The 24,515-nt window shown below is 53.4% G+C and overlaps 1 protein-coding gene across 1 annotated transcript in view; it reads left to right on the top strand.

Moving 5' to 3' along the window:
- Window positions 1-24,515, top strand: part of LOC139266211 (beta-arrestin-1-like) — a 97,272-nt gene that overhangs the window by 61,646 nt on the left and 11,111 nt on the right. The window contains exon 10 of the mRNA XM_070884041.1: window positions 17,126-17,203. Within this exon, the coding sequence (XP_070740142.1) occupies window positions 17,126-17,203 (78 nt within the window). The remainder of the gene's footprint in view (window positions 1-17,125; window positions 17,204-24,515) is intronic.

Raw genomic sequence — 24,515 nt, 5'->3', positions numbered from 1 at the left:
TCTATAGTACACGGCACCAGGTGAGGTTCTATAGTACATGGCACCACGTGAAGTTCTATAGTACACGGCACCAGGTGAGGGTCGATAGTACACGGCACCAGGTGAGGGTCCATAGTACATGGCACCAGGTGAGGGTCTATAATACATGGCACCAGGTGAGGGTCTATATAATACACGGCACCAGGTGAGGGTCTATAGTACATGGCACCAGGTGAGGGTCTATAGTACATGGCACCAGGTTAAGGTCTATAGTACACGGCACCAGGTGAGGGTCTATAGTACATGGCACCAGCTGAGGCTCTATAGTACACGGCACCAGGTGAAGGTCGATAGTACACGGCACCAGGTGAGGGTCTATAGTACATGGTATCAGTTGAGGGTCTATAGTACACGGCACCAAGTGAAGGTCTATATTACACGGCACCAGATGAGGGTCGAAAGTACATGGCACCAGCTGAGGGTCTATAGTACATGGCACCAGCTGAGGGTCTATAGTACACGGCACCAGGTGAAGGTCTATAGTACACAGCACCACGTGAGGTTCTATAGTACACGGCACCAGGTGAGGGTCTATAGTACACGGCACCAGGTGAGGGTCTATAGTACATGGCACCAGGTGAGGGTCTATAGTACACGGCCACAGGTGAAAGTCTATAGTACACGGCACCAGGTGAGGGTCTATAGTACATTTGCACCAGGTGAGGGTCTATAGTACACGGCACCAGATGAGAGTCTATAGTACACACCACCAGGTGAGGGTCTATAGTACACGGCACCAGGTGAGGGACGATAGTAAACAGCACCAGGTGAGGATCCTTCATACATGGCACCAGGTGAGGATCCAGAGTACACGGCACCAGGTGAAGGTCAATAGTACATGGCACCAGGTGAGGGTCTATAGTATACGGCACCAGGTGAAGGTCGAAATTAAAAGGCACCAGGTTAGGGTCTATAGTACACGGCACCAGGTGAGGGTCTAGGGTACACGGCACCAGTTGAAGGTCTAAAATACATGGCACTAGCTAAGGGTCTATACTACATGGAACCAGCTGAGGGTCTATAGTACATGGCACCAGGTGAGGCTCTAGAGTACACGGCACCAGCTGAGGGTCTATAGTACATGGTACCAGGTGAGGGTCTATAGTACATGGCACCAGGTGAAGGTCGATAGTACATGGCACCAGGTGAGGGTCTACAGTACATGGCACGAGCTGAGGGTCTATAGTACATGGCACCAGGTGAGGGTCTATAGTGCACGGCACCAGGTGAAGGTCTAAATTACACGGCACCAAGTTAGGCTCTACAGTACACGGCACCAGGTGAGGGTCTATAGTACATGGCAAAAGCTGAGGGTCTATAGTACATGGCACCAGGTGAGGGTCTAGAGTACACGGCACCAGGTGAAGGTCTACAGTACATGGCACCAGCTGAGGGTCTATAGTACATGGAACCAGCTGATGGTCGATAGTACACGGTACCAGGTGAGGGTCTGTAGTACATGGCACTAGGTGAGCATCTATAGTACACAGCACCAGGTGAGGGTCGATAGTACACGGCACCAGGTGAGTGTCAAAAGTAAATGGCACCAGCTGAGTGTCTATAGTACACGGCACCAGGTGAAGGTCTATCGTACAAGGCACCAGGTGAGGGTCTATAGTACACGGCACCAGGTGAAGGTCAATAGTACAAGGCACGGGGTGAGGGTCTATAGTACACGGCAGAGGTGAGCGTCTATGGGTCGATAGCACACAGCACCAGGTGAGGGTCTATAGTACATGGGACCAGGTGAAGGTCTAGAGTATATGGCACCAGGTGAGGGTCTATAGTACATGGCACCAGTTGAAGGTCTATAGTACATGGCACCAGGTGAGGGTCTATAGTACACGGCACCAGGTGAAGGTCAATAGTACACGGCACCGGGTGAGGGTCTATCGTACACGGCACGAGGTGAGGGTCTATGGGTCTAAAGTACACAGCACCAGGTGAGGGTCTATAGTACATGGGACCCGGTGAGGGTCTAAAGTACATGGCACCAGGTGAAGGTCTATAGTACATGGCACCAGGTGAGGGTCTATAGTACACGTCACCAGGTGAGGGTCTATAGTGCATGGCACCAGATGCGGGTCGATAGTACACGGCACCAGGTGAGGGTCTACAGTACAGGGCACCAGGTGAGGGTCTATAGTACATGGCACCAGGTGAGGGTCTATAGTACACGGCACCAGGTGAAGGTCAATAGTACAAGGCACCGGGTGAGGGTCTATCGTACACGGCACGAGGTGAGGGTCTATGGGTCGAAAGTACACAGCACCAGGTGAGGGTCTATAGTACATGGGACCCGGTGAGGGTCTAAAGTACATGGCACCAGGTGAAGGTCTATAGTACATGGCACCAGGTGAGGGTCTACAGTACACGTCACCAGGTGAGGGTCTATAGTGCATGGCACCAGATGCGGGTCGATAGTACACGGCACCAGGTGAGGGTCTACAGTACAGGGCACCAGGTGAGGGTCTATAGTACATGGCACCAGGTGAGGGTCTATAGTACATGGCACCAGCTGAGGGTCTAGAGTACATGGCACCAGGTGAAGGTCTAGAGTATATGGCACCAGGTGAAGGTCTATAGTACATGGCACCAGCTGAGTGTCTATAGTACATGGAAGCAGCTGAGGGTCTGCAGTACACGGCACCAGGTGAGGGTCTATAGTACACAGCACCAGGTGAGGGTCTATAGTACATGGCACCAGGTGAGGGTCTATAGTACACACCACCAGGTGAGGGTCTATAGTACACGGCCACAGGTGAAAGTCTATAGTACACAGCACCAGGTGAGGGTCTATAGTACATGGCACCAGGTGAGGGTCTATAGTACACACCACCAGGTGAGGGTCTATAGTACACGGCACCAGGTGAGGGACGATAGTAAACAGCACCAGGTGAGGATCTTTCATACATGGCACCAAGTGAGGATCCAGAGTACATGACACCAGGTAAAGGTCAATAGTACATGGCACCAGGTGAGGGTCTATAGTATACGGCACCAGGTGAAGGTCGAAATTAAAAGGCACCAGGTTAGGGTCTATAGTACACGGCACCAGGTGAGGGTCTATAGTACATGGTACCAGGTGAGGGTCTATAGTACATGGCACCAGGTGAGGGTCTAGGGTACACGGCACCAGTTGAAGGTCTATAATACATGACACTAGCTAAGGGTCTATACTACATGGCACCAGGTGAAGGTCGATAGTACATGGCACCAGGTGAGGGTCTACAGTACATGGCACGAGCTGAGGGTCTATAGTACATGGCACCAGGTGAGGGTCTATAGTGCACGGCACCAGGTGAAGGTCTAAATTACACGGCACCAAGTTAGGCTCTACAGTACACGGCACCAGGTGAGGGTCTATAATACATGGCAAAAGCTGAGGGTCTATAGTACATGGCACCAGGTGAGGGTCTAGAGTACACGGCACCAGGTGAAGGTCTACAGTACATGGCACCAGCTGAGGGTCTATAGTACATGGAACCAGCTGAGGGTCTATAGTACATGGCACCAGGTGAGGGTCTAGAGTACACGGCACCAGGTGAAGGTCTATAGTACATGGCACCAGTTGAGGTTCTATAGTACATGTCACCAGCTGAGGGTCGATAGTACACGGTACCAGGTGAGGATCTGTAGTACATGGCACTAGGTGAGCATCTATAGTACACGGCACCAGGTGAGGGTCGATAGTACACGGCACCAGGTGAGTGTCAAAAGTAAATGGCACCAGCTGAGTGTCTATAGTACACGGCACCAGGTGAAGGTCTATCGTACAAGGCACCAGGTGAGGGTCTATAGTACACGGCACCAGGTGAAGGTCAATAGTACAAGGCACGGGGTGAGGGTCTATAGTCCACGGCAGAGGTGAGCGTCTATGGGTCTATAGCACACAGCACCAGGTGAGGGTCTATAGTACATGGGACCAGGTGAAGGTCTAGAGTACATGGCACCAGGTGAGGGTCTATAGTACATGGCACCAGTTGAAGGTCTATAGTACATGGCACCAGGTGAGGGTCTATAGTACACGGCACCAGGTGAAGGTCAATAGTACAAGGCACCGGGTGAAGGTCTATCGTACACGGCACGAGGTGAGGGTCTATGGGTCTAAAGTACACAGCACCAGGTGAGGGTCTATAGTACATGGGACCCGGTGAGGGTCTAAAGTACATGGCACCAGGTGAAGGTCTATAGTACATGGTACCAGGTGAGGGTCTATAGTACACGGCACCAGGTGAGGGTCTATAGTGCATGGCACCAGATGCGGGTCGATAGTACACGGCACCAGGTGAGGGTCTACAGTACAGGGCACCAGGTGAGGGTCTATAGTACATGGCACCAGGTGAGGGTCTATAGTACATGGCACCAGCTGAGGGTCTAGAGTACATGGCACCAGGTGAAGGTCTATAGTACATGGCACCAGCTGAGTGTCTATAGTACATGGAAGCAGCTGAGGGTCTACAGTACATGGCACCAGGTGAGGGTCTAGAGTACACGGCACCAGATGAGGGTCTATAGTACACAGCACCAGGTGAGAGTATATAGTACACAGCACCAGGTGAGGGTCTATAGGACACGGCATCAGGTGAGGGTCTATAGTACATGGCACCAGGTGAGGGTCTATAGTATAAGGCATCAGGTGAGGGTCTATAGTACATGGCACCATGTGAAGGTCTACAGTACACGGCACCAGGTGAAGGGCTATAGGACACGGCACCAGGTGAGGGCCTACAGTACACGTCACCAGGTGAGTGTCTATAGGACACGGCACCAGGTGAGGGTGTATAGTACACGGCACAAGGTGAGGGTCTATAGTACATGGCAAAAGCTGAGGGTCTATAGTACATGGCACCAGGTGAGGGTCCATCGTACAAGGCACCAGTTGAGGGTATATAGTACATGGCACCAGCTGAGGGACTATAGTACACGGCACCAGCTGAGGGTCTATAGTACACAGCACCAGGTAAAGGTCTGTAGTGCACGGCTCTAAGTGAGGGTCGATGGTACACGGCACCAGGTGAGGGTCTACAGTACACTGCAACAGGTGAGGGTCTATCGTACTCGGCACCAGGTGAGGGTCTATAGTACATGGCACCAGGTGAGGGTCTGCAGTACATGGCACCTGGTGAGGGTCTATAGTACACGGCATCAGGTGAGGGTCTATTGTACACGGCACCAGGTGAGGGTCCATAGTACATGGCACCAGGTGAGGGTCTATAGTACATGGCACCAGGTTAAGGTCGATAGTACACAGCACCAGGTGAGGTTCTATAGTACATGGCACCAGCTGAGGCTCTATAATACATGGCACCACGTGAGGGTCTATAGTACACGGCACCACGTGAGGTTCTATAGTACACGGCACCAGGTGAGGGTCCATAGTACATGGCACCAGGTGAGGGTCTATAGTACATGGCACCAGGTTAAGGTCTATAGTACACGGCACCAGGTGAGGGTCTATAATACACGGCACCAGGTGAGGGTCCATAGTACATGGCACCAGGTGAGGGTCTATAGTACATGGCACCAGGTTAAGGTCTATAGTACACGGCACCAGGTGAGGGTCTATAGTACATGGCACCAGGTGAGGGTCTATAGTACACGGCACCAGGTGAAGGTCAATAGTACAAGGCACCGGGTGAAGGTCTATCATACACGGCACGAGGTGAGGGTCTATGGGTCTAAAGTACACAGCACCAGGTGAGGGTCTATAGGACACGGCATCAGGTGAGGGTCTATAGTACATGGCACCAGGTTAGGGTCTATAGTATACGGCACCAGGTGAGGGTCTATAGTACATGGCACCAGGTGAGGGTCTAGAGTACACGGCACCAGTTGAAGGTCTATAATACATGGCACTAGCTAAGGGTCTATAGTACATGGAACCAGCTGAGGGTCTATAGTACATGGCACCAGGTGAGGGTCTAGAGTACACGGCACCAGCTGAGGGATTATAGTACACGGTACCAGGTGAGGGTCTATAGTACATAGCACCAGGTGAGCGTCTATACTACATGGCACCAGGTGAGGGTCTATAGTACACGGCACCAGGTGAAGGTCGATAGTACATGGCACCAGGTGAGGGTCTACAGTACATGGTACGAGCTGAGGGTCTATAGTACATGGCACCAGGTGAGGGTCTATAGTGCACGGCACCAGGTGAAGGTCTAAATTTTCGGCACCAAGTTAGGGTCTACAGTACACGGCACCAGCTGAGGGTCTATAGTACATGGCAAAAGCTGAGGGTCTATAGTACATGGCACCAGGTGAGGATCTAGAGTACACGGCACCAGGTGAAGGTCTATAGTACATGGCACCAGTTGAGGGTCGATAGTACACGGTATCAGGTGAGGGTCTATAGTACATGGCACTAGGTGAGCATCTATAGTACACGGCACCAGGTGAGGGTCGAAAGTACACGGCACCAGGTGAGTGTCTATAGTAAATGGCACCAGCTGAGTGTCTATAGTACACGGCACCAGGTGAAGGTGTATCATACAAGGCACCAGGTGAGGGTCTATAGTATACGGCACCAGGTGAAGGTCAATAGTACAAGGCACCGGGTGAGGGTCTATAGTACACGGCAGAGGTGAGGGTCTATAGTACATGGCACCAGTTGAAGGTCTATAGTACATGGCACTAGGTGAGTGTCTGTAGTACACGGCACCAGGTGAAGGTCAATAGTACAAGGCACCGGGTGAGGGTCTATAGTACACGGCACGAGGTGAGGGTCTATGGGTCTATAGTACAGAGCACTAGGTGAGGGTCTATAGTACATGGGACAGGTGAGGGTCTAAAGTACATGGCACCAGGTGAGGGTCTATAGTACATGGCACCAGGTGAGGGTCTATAGTACACGGCTCCAGGTGAGGGTCTATAGTACATGGCACCAGGTGAGGGTCTATAGTACAAGCACCAGGTGACGGTCTATAGTAAATGGCACCATGTGAAGGTCTATAGTACATGGCACCAGGTGAGGGTCTATAGTACACGGGCCCAGGTGAGGGTATATAGTAAATGGCACCAGCTGAGGCTCTATAGTACACGGCACCAGGTGAGGGTCTATAGTACATGGCACGAGTTGAGGGTCTATTGTACACAGCACCAAGTGAAGGTCTATATTACATGGCACCAGATGAGGGTCGAAAGTAAATGGCACCAGCTGAGGGTCGAATGTACATGGCACCAGCTGAGGGTCTATAGTACACGGCACCAGGTGAAGGGCTATAGTGCACGGCTCTAAGTCAGGGTCTATAGTACATGGCACCAGGTGAGGGTCTATAGTACATGGCACCAGCTGAGGGTCTACAGCACATGGCACCTGGTGAGGGTCTATAGTACACGGCATCAGGTTAGGGTCTATAGTACATGGCACCAGCTGAGGGTCTAGAGTACACGGCACCAGGTGAAGGTGTATAGTACATGGCACCAGTTGAGTGTCTATAGTACATGGAAGCAGCTGAGGGTCTATAATGCATGGCATCAGGTGAGGGTCTATAGTACATGGCACCAGGTGAGGGTCTATAGTATAAGGCATCAGGTGAGGGTCAAAAGTACATGGCACCAGGTGAAGGTCTACTGTACACGGCACCAGGTGAAGGGCTATAGGACACGGCACCAGGTGAGGGCCTACAGTACACGTCACCAGGTGAGTGTCTATAGGACACGGCACCAGGTGAGGGTCTATAGGACACGGCACCAGGTGAGGGTCTACAGTACACGTCACCAGGTGAGTGTCTATAGGACACAGCACCAGGTGAGGGTCTATAGGACACGGCACCAGGTGAGGGTCAATAGGACACGGCACCAGGTGAGGGCCTACAGTACACGTCACCAGGTGAGTGTCTATAGGACACGGCACCAGGTGAGGGTCTATAGTACACAACACCAGGTGAGAGTGTATAGTACACAGCACCAGGTGAGGGTATATAGTACACGGCACAAGGTGAGGGTCTATAGTACATGGCAAAAGCTGAGGGTCTATAGTACATGGCACCAAGTGAAGGTCTATATTACACGGCACCAGGTGAGGGTCGAAAGTCCATGGCACCAGCTGAGGGTCTATAGTACATGGCACCAGCTGAGGGTCTATAGTACACGACACCAGGTGAAGGTCTATAGTGCACGGCTCTAAGTGAGGGTCTATAGTACACGGCACCACGTGAGGGTCTATAGTACACGGCACCACGTGAGGTTCTATAGTACACGGCACCACGTGAGGGTCTATAGTACACGCCACCAGGTGAGGGTCTATAATACACGGCACCAGGTGAGGATCTATAGTACTCGGCACCACGTGAGGTTCAATAGTACACGGCACCAGGTTAAGGTCTATAGTTCATGGCACCAGGTGAGGGTCTATAGTACATGGCACCAGCTGAGGCTCTATAGTACATGGTACCAGTTGAGGGTCTATAGTACACGGCACCAAGTGAAGGTCTATATTACACGGCACCAGGTGAGGGTCGAAAGTACATGGCACCAGCTGAGGGTCTATAGTACATGGCACCAGGTGAGGGTCTACAGTACACTGCACCAGGTGAGGGTCTATAGTACATGGAAGCAGCTGAGGGTCTGCAGTACACGGCACCAGGTGAGGGTCTATAGTACACAGCACCAGGTGAGGGTCTATAGTACATGGCACCAGGTGAGGGTCTATAGTACACGGCCACAGGTGAAAGTCTATAGTACACGGCACCAGGTGAGGGTCTATAGTACATTTGCACCAGGTGAGGGTCTATAGTACATTTGCACCAGGTGAGGGTCTATAGTACACGGCACCAGATGAGGGTCTATAGTACACACCACCAGGTGAGGGTCTATAGTACACGGCCACAGGTGAAGGTCTATATTACACGGCACCAGGTGAGGGTCGAAAGTACATGGCACCAGCTGAGGGTCTGTAGGACATGGCACCAGGTGAGGGTCTATAGTACACTGCACCAGGTGAGGGTCTATAGTACATGGTACTAGTTGAGGGTCTATAGTACACGGCACGAAGTGAAGGTCTATATTACATGGCACCAGGTGAGGGTCTAGAGTACACGGCACCAGATGAGGGTCTATCGTACACGCCACCACGTGAGGGTCTATAGTGCACGGCACCGGGTGAGGGACGATAGTAAACGGCACCAGGTGAGGATCTTTCATACATGGCACCAGGTGAGGATCTAGAGTACACGGCACCAGGTGAAGGTCAATAGTACATGGCACCAGGTGAGGGTCTATAGTACACGGCACCAGGTGAAGGTCTAAATTACAAGGCACCAGGTTAGGGTCTATAGTACACGGCACCAGGTGAGGGTCGATAGTACATGGCACCAGGTGAGGGTCTAGAGTACACGGCACCAGTTGAAGGTCTACAATACATGGCACTAGCTGAGGTTCTATAGTACATGGAACCAGCTGAGGGTCTTTAGTACATGGTACCAGGTGAGCGTCTATAGTACACGGCACCAGGTGAGGGTCTATAGTACACGGCACCAGGTGAGGATCTAGACTACACGGCACCAGGTGAAGGTCGATAGTACATGGCACCAGGTGAGGGTCTACAGTACACGGCACGAGCTGAGGGTCTATAGTACATGGCACCAGGTGAGGGTCTATAGTGCACGGCACCAGGTGAAGGTCTAAATTACACGGCACCAAATTTAGGGTCGTCAGTACACGGCACCAGGTGAAGGTCTATAGTACATGGCAAAAGCTGAGGGTCTACAGTACATGGCACAAGGTGAGGGTCTAGAGTACACGGCACCAGGTGAGGGTCGATAGTACACGGCACCAGGTGAGTGTCTATAGTAAATGGCACCAGCTGAGTGTCTATAGTACACGCACCAGGTGAAGGTCTATCATACAAGGCACCAGGTGAGGGTCTATAGTACACGGCACCAGGTGAAGGTCAATAGTACATGGCACCAAGTGAGTGTCTATAGTAAATGGCACCAGCTGAGGGTCTATAGTACACGGCACGAGGTGAGGGTCTATCGTACAAGGCACCAGGTGAGGGTTTATAGTACACGGCACCAGGTGAAGGTCTATAGTACACGGCATCAGGTGAGGGTCTATCGTTCATAGCACCAGGTGAGGGTCTATAGTACACAGCACCAGGTGAGGGTCTATAGTACACGGCACCAGGTGAAGGTCTATAGTACACGGCACCACGTGAGGTTCTATAGTACACGGCACCAGGTGAGGGTCTATAGTACATGGCACCAGGTGAGGGTCTATAGTACATGGCACCAGGTGAGGGTCTATAGTACACGGCCACAGGTGAAGGTCTATATTACACGGCACCAGGTGAGGGTCGAAAGTACATGGCACCAGCTGAGGGTCTGTAGGACATGGCACCAGGTGAGGGTCTATAGTACACTGCACCAGGTGAGGGTCTATAGTACATGATACCAGTTGAGGGTCTATAGTACACGGCACGAAGTGAAGGTCTATATTACATGGCACCAGGTGAGGGTCTCGAGTACACGGCACCAGATGAGGGTCTATAGTACATGGTACCAGTTGTGGGTCGATAGTACACGGCACGAAGTGAAGGTCTATATTACATGGCACCAGGTGAGGGTCTCGAGTACACGGCACCAGATGAGGGTCTATCGTACACGCCACCACGTGAGGGTCTATAATACACGGCACCGGGTGAGGGACGATAGTAAACGGCACCAGGTGAGGATCTTTCATACATGGCACCAGGTGAGGATCTAGAGTACACGGCACCAGGTGAAGGTCAATAGTACATGGCACCAGGTGAGGGTCTATAGTACACGGCACCAGGTGAAGGTCTAAATTACAAGGCACCAGGTTAGGGTCTATAGTACACGGCACCAGGTGAGGGTCGATAGTACATGGCACCAGGTGAGGGTCTAGAGTACACGGCACCAGTTGAAGGTCTATAATACATGGCACTAGCTGAGGTTCTATAGTGCATGGAACCAGCTGAGGGTCTTTAGTACATGGTACCAGGTGAGGGTCTATAGTACATCGCACCAGGTGAGCGTCTATAGTACACGGCACCAGGTGAGGGTCTATAGTACACGGCACCAGGTGAGGATCTAGACTACACGGCACCAGGTGAAGGTCGATAGTATATGGCACCAGGTGAGGGTCTACAGTACACGGCACGAGCTGAGGGTCTATAGTACATGGCACCAGGTGAGGGTCTATAGTGCACGGCACCAGGTGAAGGTCTAAATTACACGGCACCAAATTTAGGGTCGTCAGTACACGGCACCAGGTGAAGGTCTATAGTACATGGCAAAAGCTGAGGGTCTACAGTACATGGCACCAGGTGAGGGTCGAGAGTACACGGCACCAGGTGAGGGTCGATAGTACACGGCACCAGGTGAGTGTCTATAGTAAATGGCACCAGGTGAGGGTCTATAGTACACGGCACCAGGTGAAGGTCAATAGTACATGGCACCAAGTGAGTGTCTATAGTAAATGGCACCAGCTGAGGGTCTGTAGTACACGGCACGAGGTGAGGGTCTATCGTACAAGGCACCAGGTGAGGGTTTATAGTACACGGCACCAGGTGAAGGTCTATAGTACACGGCATCAGGTGAGGGTCTATCGTTCATAGCACCAGGTGAGGGTCTATAGTACACAGCACCAGGTGAAGGTCTATCGTACACGGCACCAGGTGAGGGTCTACAGTACACGGCACCAGGTGAAGGTCAATTGTACACGGCACCAGGCGAGGATCTATAGTACACGGCACCAGGTGAGGGTCTATGGGTCCATAGTACACAGCATCAGGTGAGAGTCGATAGTACATGGCACCAGATGAGCTTCTATAGTACACGGCACCAGGTGAGGGTCTATAGTACACGGCACCTGGTGAGGGTCTATAGTACATGACACCAGGTTAAGGTCTACAGTACATGGCACCAGGTGAGGGTCTATAGTACATGGCACCACGTGAATGTCTATAGTACACAGCACCAGGTGAGGGTCTATAGTACATGGCACCAGTTGAAGGTCTATAGTACACAGCACCAGGTGAGGGTCTATATTAAACAGCACCAGGTGAAGGTCTATAGTACATGGTACCAGGTGAAGATCTACAATACACGGCACCAGTTGAGGGTCGAGAGCACACGGCACCAGGTGAGGGTCTATAGTACATGGCACCAGGTGAGGGTCTATAGTACATGGCACCAGGTGAGGGTCTATAGTACACGGCACCAGGTGAGGGTCTATCGTTCACGGCACCAGGTGAGAGTCTATAGTACACAGCACCAGGTGAAGGTCTATAGTACATGGCACCATGTGAGGGTCTATAGTACACAGCACCAGCTGAAGGTCTATATTACATGGCACCAGGTGAGGGTCTAAAGTACATGGCACCAGGTGAGGGTCTATAGTACACAGCACCAGGTGAAGGTCAATAGTACATGGCACCAGGTGAAGGTCTACAGTACACGGCACCAGGTGAGGGTCAACAGTACATGGCACCAAGTGAGCGTCTACAGTACATGGCACCAGGTGAGGGTCTATAGTACACGGCTCCAGGTGAGGGTCTATCGTTCACGGCACCAGGTGAGAGTCTATAGTACACAGCACCAGGTGAAGGTCTATAGTACATGGCACCAGGTGAGGGTCTATAGTACACAGCACCAGGTGAAGGTCAATAGTACATGGCACCAGGTGAAGGTCTACAGTACACAGCACCAGGTGAAGGTCAATAGTACATGGCACCAGGTGAAGGTCTACAGTACACGGCACCAGGTGAGGGTCAACAGTACATGGCACCAAGTGAGCGTCTACAGTACATGGCACCAGGTGAGGGTCTATAGTACATGGCACCAGCTGAGGGTCTATAGTACACGGCACCAGGTGAGGGTCTATAGTACACAGCATCAGGTGAGGGTCTATCGTATACGGCACCAGGTGAGGGTCTACAGTACACGGCACCAGGTGAAGGTCAATTGTACATGGCACCAGGCGAGGATCTATAGTACACGGCACCAGGTGAGGGTCTATGGGTCTTTTGTACACAGCACCAGGTGAGGGTCTATAGTACACGGACCAGGTGAGGGTCTATGGGTCTATAGTACACAGCACCAGGTGAGAGTCTCTAGTACACGGCACCAGGTGAGGGTCCATAGTACATGGCACCAAGTGAGTTTCTATAGTACACAGCACCAGGTGAGGTTCTATAGTACATGGCACCAGGTGAGGGTCGATAGTACACAGCACCAAGTGACGTTCTATAGTACACGGCACCAGGTGAGGTTCTATAGTACACGGCACCAGGTGAGGGTCTAAAGTACACGGCACCAGTCGAGGGTCTATAGTACATGGCACCAGGTTAAGGTCTACAGGTGAGGGTTTATAGTACATGGCACCAGGTGAGTGTCTATAGTACACGGCACCAGGTGAGCGTCTGTAGTACATGGAACCAAGTGAGGTTCTATAGTACATGGCTCCAGGTGAGGTTCTATGGTACACAGCACCAGGTGAGGGTCTATAGTACATGGCACCAGGTGAAGGTCTACAGTACATGGCACCAGGTGAGGGTCTATAGTACACGGCATCAGGTGAGGGTCTTTAGTACATGGCACCAGGTGAAGATCTACAATACACGGCACCAGTTGAGGGTCTATAGTACATGGCACCAGCTGAGGGTCTATAGTACACGGCACCAGGTGAGAGTCTATAGTACACGGTATCATGTGAGGGTCTATCGTATACGGCACCAGGTGAGGGTCTACAGTACACGGCACAAGGTGAAGGTCAATTGTACACGGCACCAGGCGAGGATCTATAGTACACGGCTCCAGGTGAGGGTCTATGGGTCTTTTGTACACAGCACCAGGTGAGGGTCTATAGTACATGGGACCAGGTGAGGGTCTATGGGTCTATAGTACACAGCACCAGGTGAGAGTCTCTAGTACACGGCACCAGGTGAGGGTCCATAGCACATGGCACCAAGTGAGTTTCTATAGTACACAGCACCAGGTGAGGTTCTATAGTACATGGCACCAGGCGAGGGTCTATAGTACATGGCACCAAGTGACGTTCTATAGTACACGGCACCAGGTGAGGTTCTATAGTACACGGCACCAGGTGAGGGTCTATAGTACATGGCACCAGGTTAAGGTCTACAGTACATGGCACCAGGTGAGGGTCTATAGTACATGGCACCAAGTGAGTGTCTATAGTACACGGCACCAGGTGAGGGTCTGTAGTACATGGAACCAAGTGAGGTTCTATAGTACATGGCTCCAGGTGAGGTTCTAAAGTACACGGCACCAGGTGAGGGTCTATAGTACATGGCACCAGGTGAAGGTCTACAGTACATGGCACCAGGTGAGGGTCTATAGTACACGGCACCAGGTGAGGGGTTTATAGTATACGGCACCAGGTGAGGGTCTATAGTACATGGCACCATGTGAGTGTCTATAGTCCATGGCACCAGGTGAGGGTCTATAGTACACGGCACCAGGTGAAGGTCTATAGTACATGGCACCAGGTGACGGTCTGTAGTACACGGCACCAGGTGACGGTCTATCGTACATGGCACCAGGTGACAGTCTATAGTACACGGCACCAGGTGAAGGTCTACAGTACATAGCTCCAGGTGAGGATCTACAGTACATGGCACCAGGTGAGGGTCTACAGTACACGGCACCAGGTGACGGTCTATAGTACACGGCACCAGGTGAGGGTCTATCATACATGGCACCAGGTGAGGGTCTATAGTACATGGCACCAGGTGAGGGTCTATAGTACACAGCACCAGGTGAAGGTCTATAGTACATGGCACCAGGTGAGGGCCTATAGTACATGGAACCAGCTGAGGGTCTATAGTACATGGCACCAGGTGAGGGTCTATCGTTCACAGCACCAGGTGAGGGTCTATAGTACACAGCACCAGGTGACGGTCTATAGTACACGGCACCAGGTGAAAGTCTATAGTACATGGCACCAGGTGAGGGTTTATAGTACACGGCACCAGGTGAAGGTCTATAGTACACGGCACCAGGTGAGGGTCTATAGTACATGGCACCATATGAAGGTCTATAATACATGGCACCAGGTGAGGGTCTATCGTTCATAGTACCAGGTGACGGTCTATAGTACACAGCACCAGGTGAAAGTCTATAGTACATGGCACCAGGTGAGGGTCAATAGTACACAGCACCAGGTGAAGGTCTATAGTACACAGCACCAGGTGAAGGTCTACAATACACAGCACCAGGTGAGTGTCTATCGTACATGGCTCCAGTTGAGCTTCTATAGTGCACGGCACCAGGTGAAGGTCAATTGTACACGGCACCAGGCGACGATCTATAGTACACTGCACCAGGTGAGGGTCTATGCGTCTGTAGTACACAGCACCAGGTGAGGGTCTATAGTACACGGCACCAGGTGAGGGTCTATAGTATACGGCACCAGGTGAAGTTCTGTAGTACACGGCACCAGGTGAAGGTCTATAGTACATGGCTCCAGGTGAGGTCTATAGTACATGGCAGGAGGTGAAGGTCTACAGTACATGGCAGCAGGTAAGGGGCTTTAGTACACGGCACCAGGTGAGGGTCTGTAGTACACGGCACCAGGTGTGGGTCTATAATACACGGCACCAGGTTAGAGTCTATAGTACATGGCACCATGTGAGGGTCTATAGTACACGGCACCAGGTGAGCGTCTATAGTACACGGCATCAGGTGCGGGTCTATAGTACACGGCACCAGGTGCGGGTCTATAGTACATGGCACCTGGTGACGGTATATAGTATACAGCACCAGGTGATGGTCTGTAGTACAAGGCACCAGGTGAGGGTCTATAGTGCATGACACCAGGTGAGTGTCTATAGTACATGACATCAGGTGAGAGTCTATAGTACAAGGCACCAGGTGAGGGTCTATAGTACACGGCACCAGGTGAGGGTCTATAGTACACGGCACCAGGTGAGGGTCTATAGTATACGGCACCAGGTGAAGTTCTGTAGTACACGGCACCAGGTGAAGGTCTATAGTACACGGCTCCAGGTGAGGTCTATAGTACATGGCAGGAGGTGAAGGTCTACAGTACATGGCAGCAGGTAAGGGGCTTTAGTACACGGCACCAGGTGAGGGTCTGTAGTACACGGCACCAGGTGTGGGTCTATAATACACGGCACCAGGTTAGAGTCTATAGTACATGGCACCATGTGAGGGTCTATAGTACACGGCACCAGGTGAGCGTCTATAGTACACGGCATCAGGTGCGGGTCTATAGTACACGGCACCAGGTGCGGGTCTATAGTACATGGCACCTGGTGACGGTATATAGTATACAGCACCAGGTGATGGTCTGTAGTACAAGGCACCAGGTGAGGGTCTATAGTGCATGACACCAGGTGAGTGTCTATAGTACATGACACCAGGTGAGAGTCTATAGTACAAGGCACCAGGTGAGGGTCTATAGTACACGGCACCAGGTGAGGGCCTATAGTACACGGCACCAGGTGAGAGTCTATAATACATGACACCAGGAGAGAGTCTATAGTACAAGGCACCAGGTGAGGGTCTATAGTACACGGCACCAGGTGAGAGTCTATAGTACATGACACCAGGTGAGAGTCTGTAATACAAGGCACTAGGTGAGGGTCTATAGTGCATGACACCAGGTGAATGTCTATAGTACATGACACCAGGAGAGAGTCTATATTACAAGGCACCAGATGAGGGTCTATAGTACACGGCACCAGGTGAGGGTCTATAGTACATGGCACCAGCTGAGGGTCTATCGTACATGGCACCAGGTGAGGGTCTATCGTACACTGCACCAGGTCGGGTCTATAGTACACGGCACCAGGTGAGGGTCTATAGTACACGGCACCAGGTGAGGGTCTATAGTATACGGCACCAGGTGAGGGTCTGTAGTACAAGGCACCAGGTGAAAAGTAGAAGAGAAGATCACGTAAATTAAGAAGAAATGTTTGGGTGATCTGAAGCTTGGGTTTGAGAAAGATTGTAGCAGGAAGGGAAAACTGAGGGAGATGAGGAGATTCATTATGTTTACGGACCTGGGTTTGATGCATTGCCTCAGTGCTATAGAGGGTTACATCAGTCTTGTCTCTTCTCTGTTTCAGTTTAAAGGAAGCAACTGATCGTGAGGTTCAGGGGATGTTGGTGTCCTATGCAATAAAAGTATACTTGTTGATTCCTGGGTGAGTGATGTGAACAAATATATCTTTAAATTAGCACCAAATGCCCAGCACATTTTATGCTCAAAAATCTAGATGGAGTCTTGTTTTTTGCAATTCCATCTGATCCCGTGCTCATGCTTTTATTTTGATTGGTAGGCAGTTGCATTGTTACGTTCATATCTAGAGAGAGATATCAGAAGTGTCCAAGCCCACCCCTCAGGAAGTGTTCAAACCTCCCACACAGGAAGTGTCCAACCCCCCACCCCCACACAGGAAGTGTCCAAGCCCCCCCACACAGGAAGTGTTCAAACCTCCCACACAGGAATTGTCCAACCCCCCCCACACAGGAAGTGTTCAAACCCCCCACACAGGAAGTGTCCAACCCCCCCCCCCACACAAGAAGTGTCCAACACCCCCTCCCACACAGGAAGTGTACAACCCCCCCACACAGGAAGTGTTCAAACCTCCCACACAGGAAGTGTCCAACCACCCCCACACAGGAAGTGTCCAAGCCTCCCACACAGGAAGTGTCCAACCCCCCCACACTGGAAGTGTTCAAACCCCCCACACAGGAAGTGTCCAACCCCCCTCCCCCACACAGGAAGTGTCCAACACCCCCACACAGGAAGTGTCCAAGCCCCCCCCACACAGGAAGTGTTCAAACCTCCCACACAGGAAGTGTCCAACCCCTCCCACACAGGAAGTGTCCAACACCCCCCCCACACAGGAAGTGTTAAAACCTCCCACACAGGAAGTGTCCAACCCCCCCACACAGGAAGTGTCCAAACCCCCCTACACAGGAAGTGTCCAAGCCCCCCACACAGGAAGTGTCCAAGCCACCCCACACAGGAAGTGTCCAAGCCCCCCCACACAGGAAGTGTCCAAGCCCCCCCACACAGGAAGTGTCCAAGCCCCCCCACACAGGAAGTGTTCAAACCTCCCACACAGGAAGTGTCCAACCCCCCCCCACACAGGAAGTGTTCAAACCTCCCACACAGGAAGTGTCCAACCCCCCCACACAGGAAGTGTCCAAGCCCCCCCACACAGGAAGTGTTCAAACCTCCCACACAGGAAGTGTCCAACCCCCCCCACACAGGAAGTGTCCAAACCCCCCCCCACCCACACAGGAAATGTCCAAACCCACCACACAGGAACTGTCCAACCACCTATACAGGAAGTGTCCAAATACCCCACACAGGAAGTGTCCAAACCCTCCCCTCCACAAAAAGGATGTGTCCGACACCCCCACACAGGAAATGTCCAACCCCTCCCTCACAGGAAGTGTCCAACCCCCCACACAGGAAGTGCCCAAGCTCTCACACAGGAAGTGTCTGAACACCCTACACAGGAAGTGTGTGCACACCCTGCACAAGAAGTGCCCAAGCCCTCCCCCCACAGAGGACGTGTCCAAGCCTCCCACACAGGAAGTTCCAACCCCCCCCCACATAGGAAGTGTCCAAACCTCTCACACAGGAAGTGTCCAAGCCCCCCACACAGGAAGTGTTCAAACCTCCCAGACAGGAAGTGTCCAAGCCCCCCACACAGGAAGTGTTCAAACCTCTCACACAGGAAGTGTCCAAACCCCCACACAGGAAGTGTTCAAACCTCCCACACAGGAAGTGTCCAACCCCACCACACAGGAAGTGTGAAAACCTCTCACACAGGAAGTGTCTGAACACCCTACACAGCAAGTGTGTGAACACCCTGCACAAGAAGTGCCCAAGCCCTCCCCCTACAGAGGGCGTGTCCAAGCCTCCCACACAGGAACTTCCAAGCCCCTCACGCAGGAAGTGCCCAGGCCCCACCACACAAGAAGTGTCCAAGCCTCCCACAGAGGAAGTGTCCAAACCTCCCACACAGGAAGTGTCCATATCTCGCACACAGGAAGTGTCCAAGCCCCTCACACAGGAAGTGTCCAAGCCCCCCACACAGGAAGTATCCAAGCCCCCCATACAGGAAGTGTCCAAGCCTCCCACACAGGAAGTTCCAAGCCCCTCACACAGGAAGTGCCCAGGCCCCCCCACACAAGAAGTGTCCAAGCCTCCCACAAAGGAAGTTCCAACCCCCCCACATAGGAAGTGTCCAAACCTCTCACACAGGAAGTGTCCAAACTTCTCACACAGGAAGTGTCCAAGCCCCCCACACAGGAAGTGTTCAAACCTCCCACACAGGAAGTGTCCAAGCCCCCCACACAGGAAGTGTCCAAACCCCCACACAGGAAGCGTTCAAACCTCCCACACAGGAAGTGTGAAAACCTCTCACACAGGAAGTGTCCAAACCCCCACACAGGAAGTGTCCAAAGCTCCCACACAGGAAGTGTTCAAACCACCCACACAGGAAGTGCCCAAGCCCTCCCCCCACAGAGGACATGTCCAAGCCCCCCACACAGGAAGTGACCAAACCTCCCACACAGGAAGTGTCCAAACCCCCACACAGGAAGTGTCCAAACCCCCACACAGGAAGTGTCCAAGCCCCCCACACAGGAAGTGTTCAAACTTCCCACACAGGAAGTGTCCAAACCCCCCACACAGGAAGTGTTCAAACCTCCCACACAGGAAGTGTCCAAACCCCCACACAGGAAGTGTTAAAACCTCCCACACTGGAAGTGTCCAAGCCCCCCACACAGGAAGTGTCCAAACCCCCCCCCCACACAGGAAATGTCCAAACCCACCACACAGGAAGTGTCCAAACCCTCCCCTCCACAAAAAGGATGTGTCCAACCCCCCACACAGGAAATGTCCACCCCTCACACAGGAAGTGTACAAGCCCTCACACAGGAAGTGTCTGAACACACGACACAGCAAGTGTGTGAACACCCTGCACAAGAAGTGCCCAAGCCCTCCCCCTACAGAGGACGTGTCCAAGCCTCCCACACAGGAAGTTCCAAGCCCCTCACACAGGAAGTGCCCAGGCCCCCCCACACAAGAAGTGTCCAAGCCTCCCACAAAGGAAGTGTCCAAACCTCCCACACAGGAAGTGTCCATATCTCGCACACAGGAAGTGTCCAAGCCCCCCACACAGGAAGTGCCCAAGCCCCCCACACAGGAAGTGCCCAAGCCCCCCACACAGGAAGTGCCCAAGCCCCCCACACAGGAAGTATCCAAGCCCCCCATACAGGAAGTGTCCAAGCCTCCCACACAGGAAGTTCCAAGCCCCTCACACAGGAAGTGCCCAGGCCCCCCCCACACAAGAAGTGTCCAAGCCTCCCACACAGGAAGTGTCCATATCTCGCACACAGGAAGTATCCAAGCCCCCCACACAGGAAGTGTCCAAGCCCCCCACACAGGAAGTGTCCAAGCCCCCCACACAGGAAGTGCCCAAGCCCCCCACACAGGAAGTGTCCAAACCTCGCACACAGGAAGTATCCAAGCCCCCCATACAGGAAGTGTCCAAACCTCGCACACAGGAAGTATCCAAGCCCCCCACACAGGAAGTACCCAAGCCCCCCCACACAGGAAGTGTCCAAACCTCGCACACAGGAAGTATCCAAGCCCCCCATACAGGAAGTGTCCAAACCTCGCACACAGGAAGTGTCCAAGCCCCCCACACAGGAAGTGTCCAAGCCCCCCACACAGGAAGTGTCCAAGCCCCCCACACAGGAAGTGTCCAAGCCCCCCACACAGGAAGTGCCCAAGCCCCCCACACAGGAAGTGTCCAAACCTCGCACACAGGAAGTATCCAAGCCCCCCCACACAGGAAGTGTCCAAACCTCGCACGCAGGAAGTGTCCAAGCCTCCCACACAGGAAGTGCCTAACCCCCTCACACAGGAAGTGTCCAAACCCTCCCCTCCACAAAAAGGAAGTGTCCATCCCCCCTCACAGGAAGTGTCCAACCACTCACACAGGAAGTGCCCAGGCCCTCCCCCCCACAGAGGAAGTGTCCAAGCCTCTCACACAGGAAGTGTTCACACCCCTCACACAGGAAGTGTCCAAATCTTCTCCACACAGGGGATCTCTGAACTCTCCACACATGAATTGTCAGAACCCCCCCCCCCGCCCCGCAGGAAGTGTCCGAACACCAACCCCACCGGAAGCGTCCGAATCCCTCCCCACACAGGAAGTGTCCAAACATGTCCCCCCCGAACAGGAAGTGTCCGAATCCCTCCCCACACAGCAAGTGTCCAAACACCTCCCCCACCACAGGAAGTGTCCGAACCCCTCCCCACACAGGAAGTGTCCGAACAATCCCTACCCCACAGGAATTGTCTGAATCCCTCCCCACACAGGAAGTGACCCGACCCCCCCCGCTACACAGGAAGGGTCTGAACCCCTCCCCCCCACAGGAACTGACCAGACCCCTTCCCCCACAGGAAGTGTCCGAACCCCTCCCCCCACAGGAAGTATGCAAATCTTCTCCACATAGGAGATCTCTGAACTCTCCACACATGAATTGTCAGAACCCCTCCCCCACAGGAAGAGTCCAAACCCCTCCCCACACAGGAAGTGTCCGAACCCCTCCCCACACAGGAAGTGTCCAAACCCCTCCCCAAACAGGAAGTGTCCGAACCCCTCCCCACACAGGAAGTGTCCGAACACCCCACACAAAAAGTGTCCACACCCCTCACACAGAAAGTGTGCAAATCTTCTCCACACAGGAGTTCTCTGAACTCTCCACACATGAATTATCAGAACCCCCCCCCCGCCACAGAAAGTGTCCAGACCCCTCCCCCCATAGGAAGTGTCCGAACAACCCCCCCCACAGGAAGTGTCAGTACACCCCATTCCCCACACAGGAAGTGTCCGAACACCACCCACACCCCATACAGGAAGTGTCTGAACCCCTCCCCGCACAGGAAGTGTCTGAACCCCTCCCCACACAGGAAGTGTCCGAACAACCCCCACCCCACAGGAAGTGTCTGAACCCTCCCCACATAGGAAGTATCCGAACCCCTCCCCGCACAGGAAGTGTCTGAACCCCTCCCCACACAGGAAGTGTCGGAACAACCCCCACCCCACAGGAAGTGTCTGAAGCCCTCCTCACACAGGAAGTGTCCGAACCCCTCCCCCACAGGAAGTGTCCGGACCCCTCCCCACAGAGGAAGTGTCCAAGACCCCACACAGGAAGTGTCCACACCCCTCACACAGGAAGTGTCCAAATCTTCTCCATACAGGAGATCTCTGAACTCTCCGCACATGAATTGTCAGACCCCCCCCCACAGGAAGTGTCCGTACACCACCCCACCCCCCACAGAAAGTGTCCGAACCCCTCCCCCCACAGGAAGTGTCCGAACCCCTCCCCACAGAGGAAGTGTCCGAACACCCCACACAGGAAGTGTCCAAATCTTCTCCACACAGGAGATCTCTGAACTCTCCACACATGAATTGTCAGAACCCCCCCTCCCCCCACAGGAAGTGTCCGTACACCACCCCACCCCCCACAGGAAGTGTCCGAACACCACCCCCACCCCCACAGGAAGTGTCCGAACACAACCCCCACCCCCCACAGGAAGTGTCTGAACCCCTCCCCACACAGGAAATCTCTGAACTCTCCACACATGAATTGTCAGAACCCCCCCCCCCCTCCACACAGGAAGTGTCCGAACCCCTCCCCAAACAGGAAGTGTCCGAACACCCCACACAGGAAATGTCCAATCACTCACACAGGAAGTGTCCGCGCCCTCCCCCCCACCACAGAGTAAGTGTCCAAGCCCCCACACAGGAAGTGTCCAAACCCTCTCCACACAGGAAATCTCTGAACCCTCCACACATGAATTGTCAGAAGCCCCCCCCCCACATATGAAGTGTCAGTACACACCATCGCCCACACAGGAAGTGTCCGAACACCACCCCCACCCCCCCACAGGAAGTGTCCGAACCCCTCCCCACACAGGAAGTGTCCGAACCCCTCCCACCATAGGAAGTGTCCAAACCCCTCCCCATAGAGGAAGTGTCCGAACCCCTCCCCACAGAGGAAGTGTCCGAACACCCCACACAGGAAGTGTCCAATGCCGCCCCCATACAGGAAGTGTCCAATGCCGCCCCCATACAGGAAGTGTCCACACCCCTCACAAAGGAAGTGTCCAAATCTTCTCCACACAGGAGATCTCTGAACTCTCCACACATGAATTATCAGAACCCCCCCTCCCCCCACAGGAAGTGTCCGTACACCACCCCCACCCTCCACAGGAAGTGTCTGAACCCCTCCCCCCACAGGAAGTGTCCGAACCCCTCCCCACAGAGGAAGTGTCCAACGCCCCCCCCATACAGGAAGTGTCCAAATCTTCTCCACACAGGAGATCTCTGAACTCTCCACACATGAATTGTCAGAACCCCCCCCTCCCCCCACAGGAATTGTCCGAACACCAGCCCCACCCCCCACAGGAAGTGTCCGAATACCACCCCCACCCCCCACAGGAAGTGTCCGAATACCACCCCCACCCCCCACAGGAAGTGTCCGAACACCACCCCCACCCCCCACAGGAAGTGTCCGAATACCACCCCCACCCCCCACAGGAAGTGTCCGAACACCACCCCCCACAGGAAGTGTCCGAATACCACCCCCACCCCCCACAGGAAGTGTCCGAATACCACCCCACACAGGAAGTGTTCAACCCCTCCCCAAACAGGAAGTGTCCGAACCCCTCCCCACACAGGAAGTGTCCGAACACCCCACACAAAAAGTGTCCACACCCCTCACACAGAAAGTGTGCAAATCTTCTCCACACAGGAGATCTCTGAACTCTCCACACATGAATTATCAGAACCCCCCCCCCTCCCCCCACAGGAAGTGTCCGTACACCACCCCCACCCTCCACAGGAAGTGTCCGAACACCCCACACAAAAAGTGTCCACACCCCTCACACAGAAAGTGTGCAAATCTTCTCCACACAGGAGTTCTCTGAACTCTCCACACATGAATTATCAGAACCCCCCCCTCCCCCCACAGGAAGTGTCCGTACACCACCCCCACCCTCTACAGGAAGTGTCTGAACCCCTCCCCCCACAGGAAGTGTCCGAACCCCTCCCCACAGAGGAAGTGTGCAACGCCCCCCCCCATACAGGAAGTGTCCAAATCTTCTCCACACAGGAGATCTCTGAACTCTCCACACATGAATTGTCAGAACCCCGCCTCCCCCCACAGGAAGTGTCCGAACACCACCCCCACCACCCCCACCCCCCACAGGAAGTGTCCGAATACCACCCCAACCCCCCACAGGAAGTGTCCGAATGCCAACCCACCCCCCACAGGAAGTGTCCGAATACCACCCCCACCCCCCACAGGAAGTGTCCGAACACCACCCCCACCCCCCACAGGAAGTGTCCGAATACCACCCCCACCCCCCACAGGAAGTTTCCGAATACCACCCCCACCCCCCACAGGAAGTGTCCGAAC

The sequence above is a fragment of the Pristiophorus japonicus genome, chromosome 6 (assembly GCF_044704955.1).
Source record: "Pristiophorus japonicus isolate sPriJap1 chromosome 6, sPriJap1.hap1, whole genome shotgun sequence".
Classification (NCBI taxonomy): domain Eukaryota; kingdom Metazoa; phylum Chordata; class Chondrichthyes; family Pristiophoridae; genus Pristiophorus; species Pristiophorus japonicus.
This window is presented reverse-complemented; position numbering and strand designations above follow the sequence as displayed.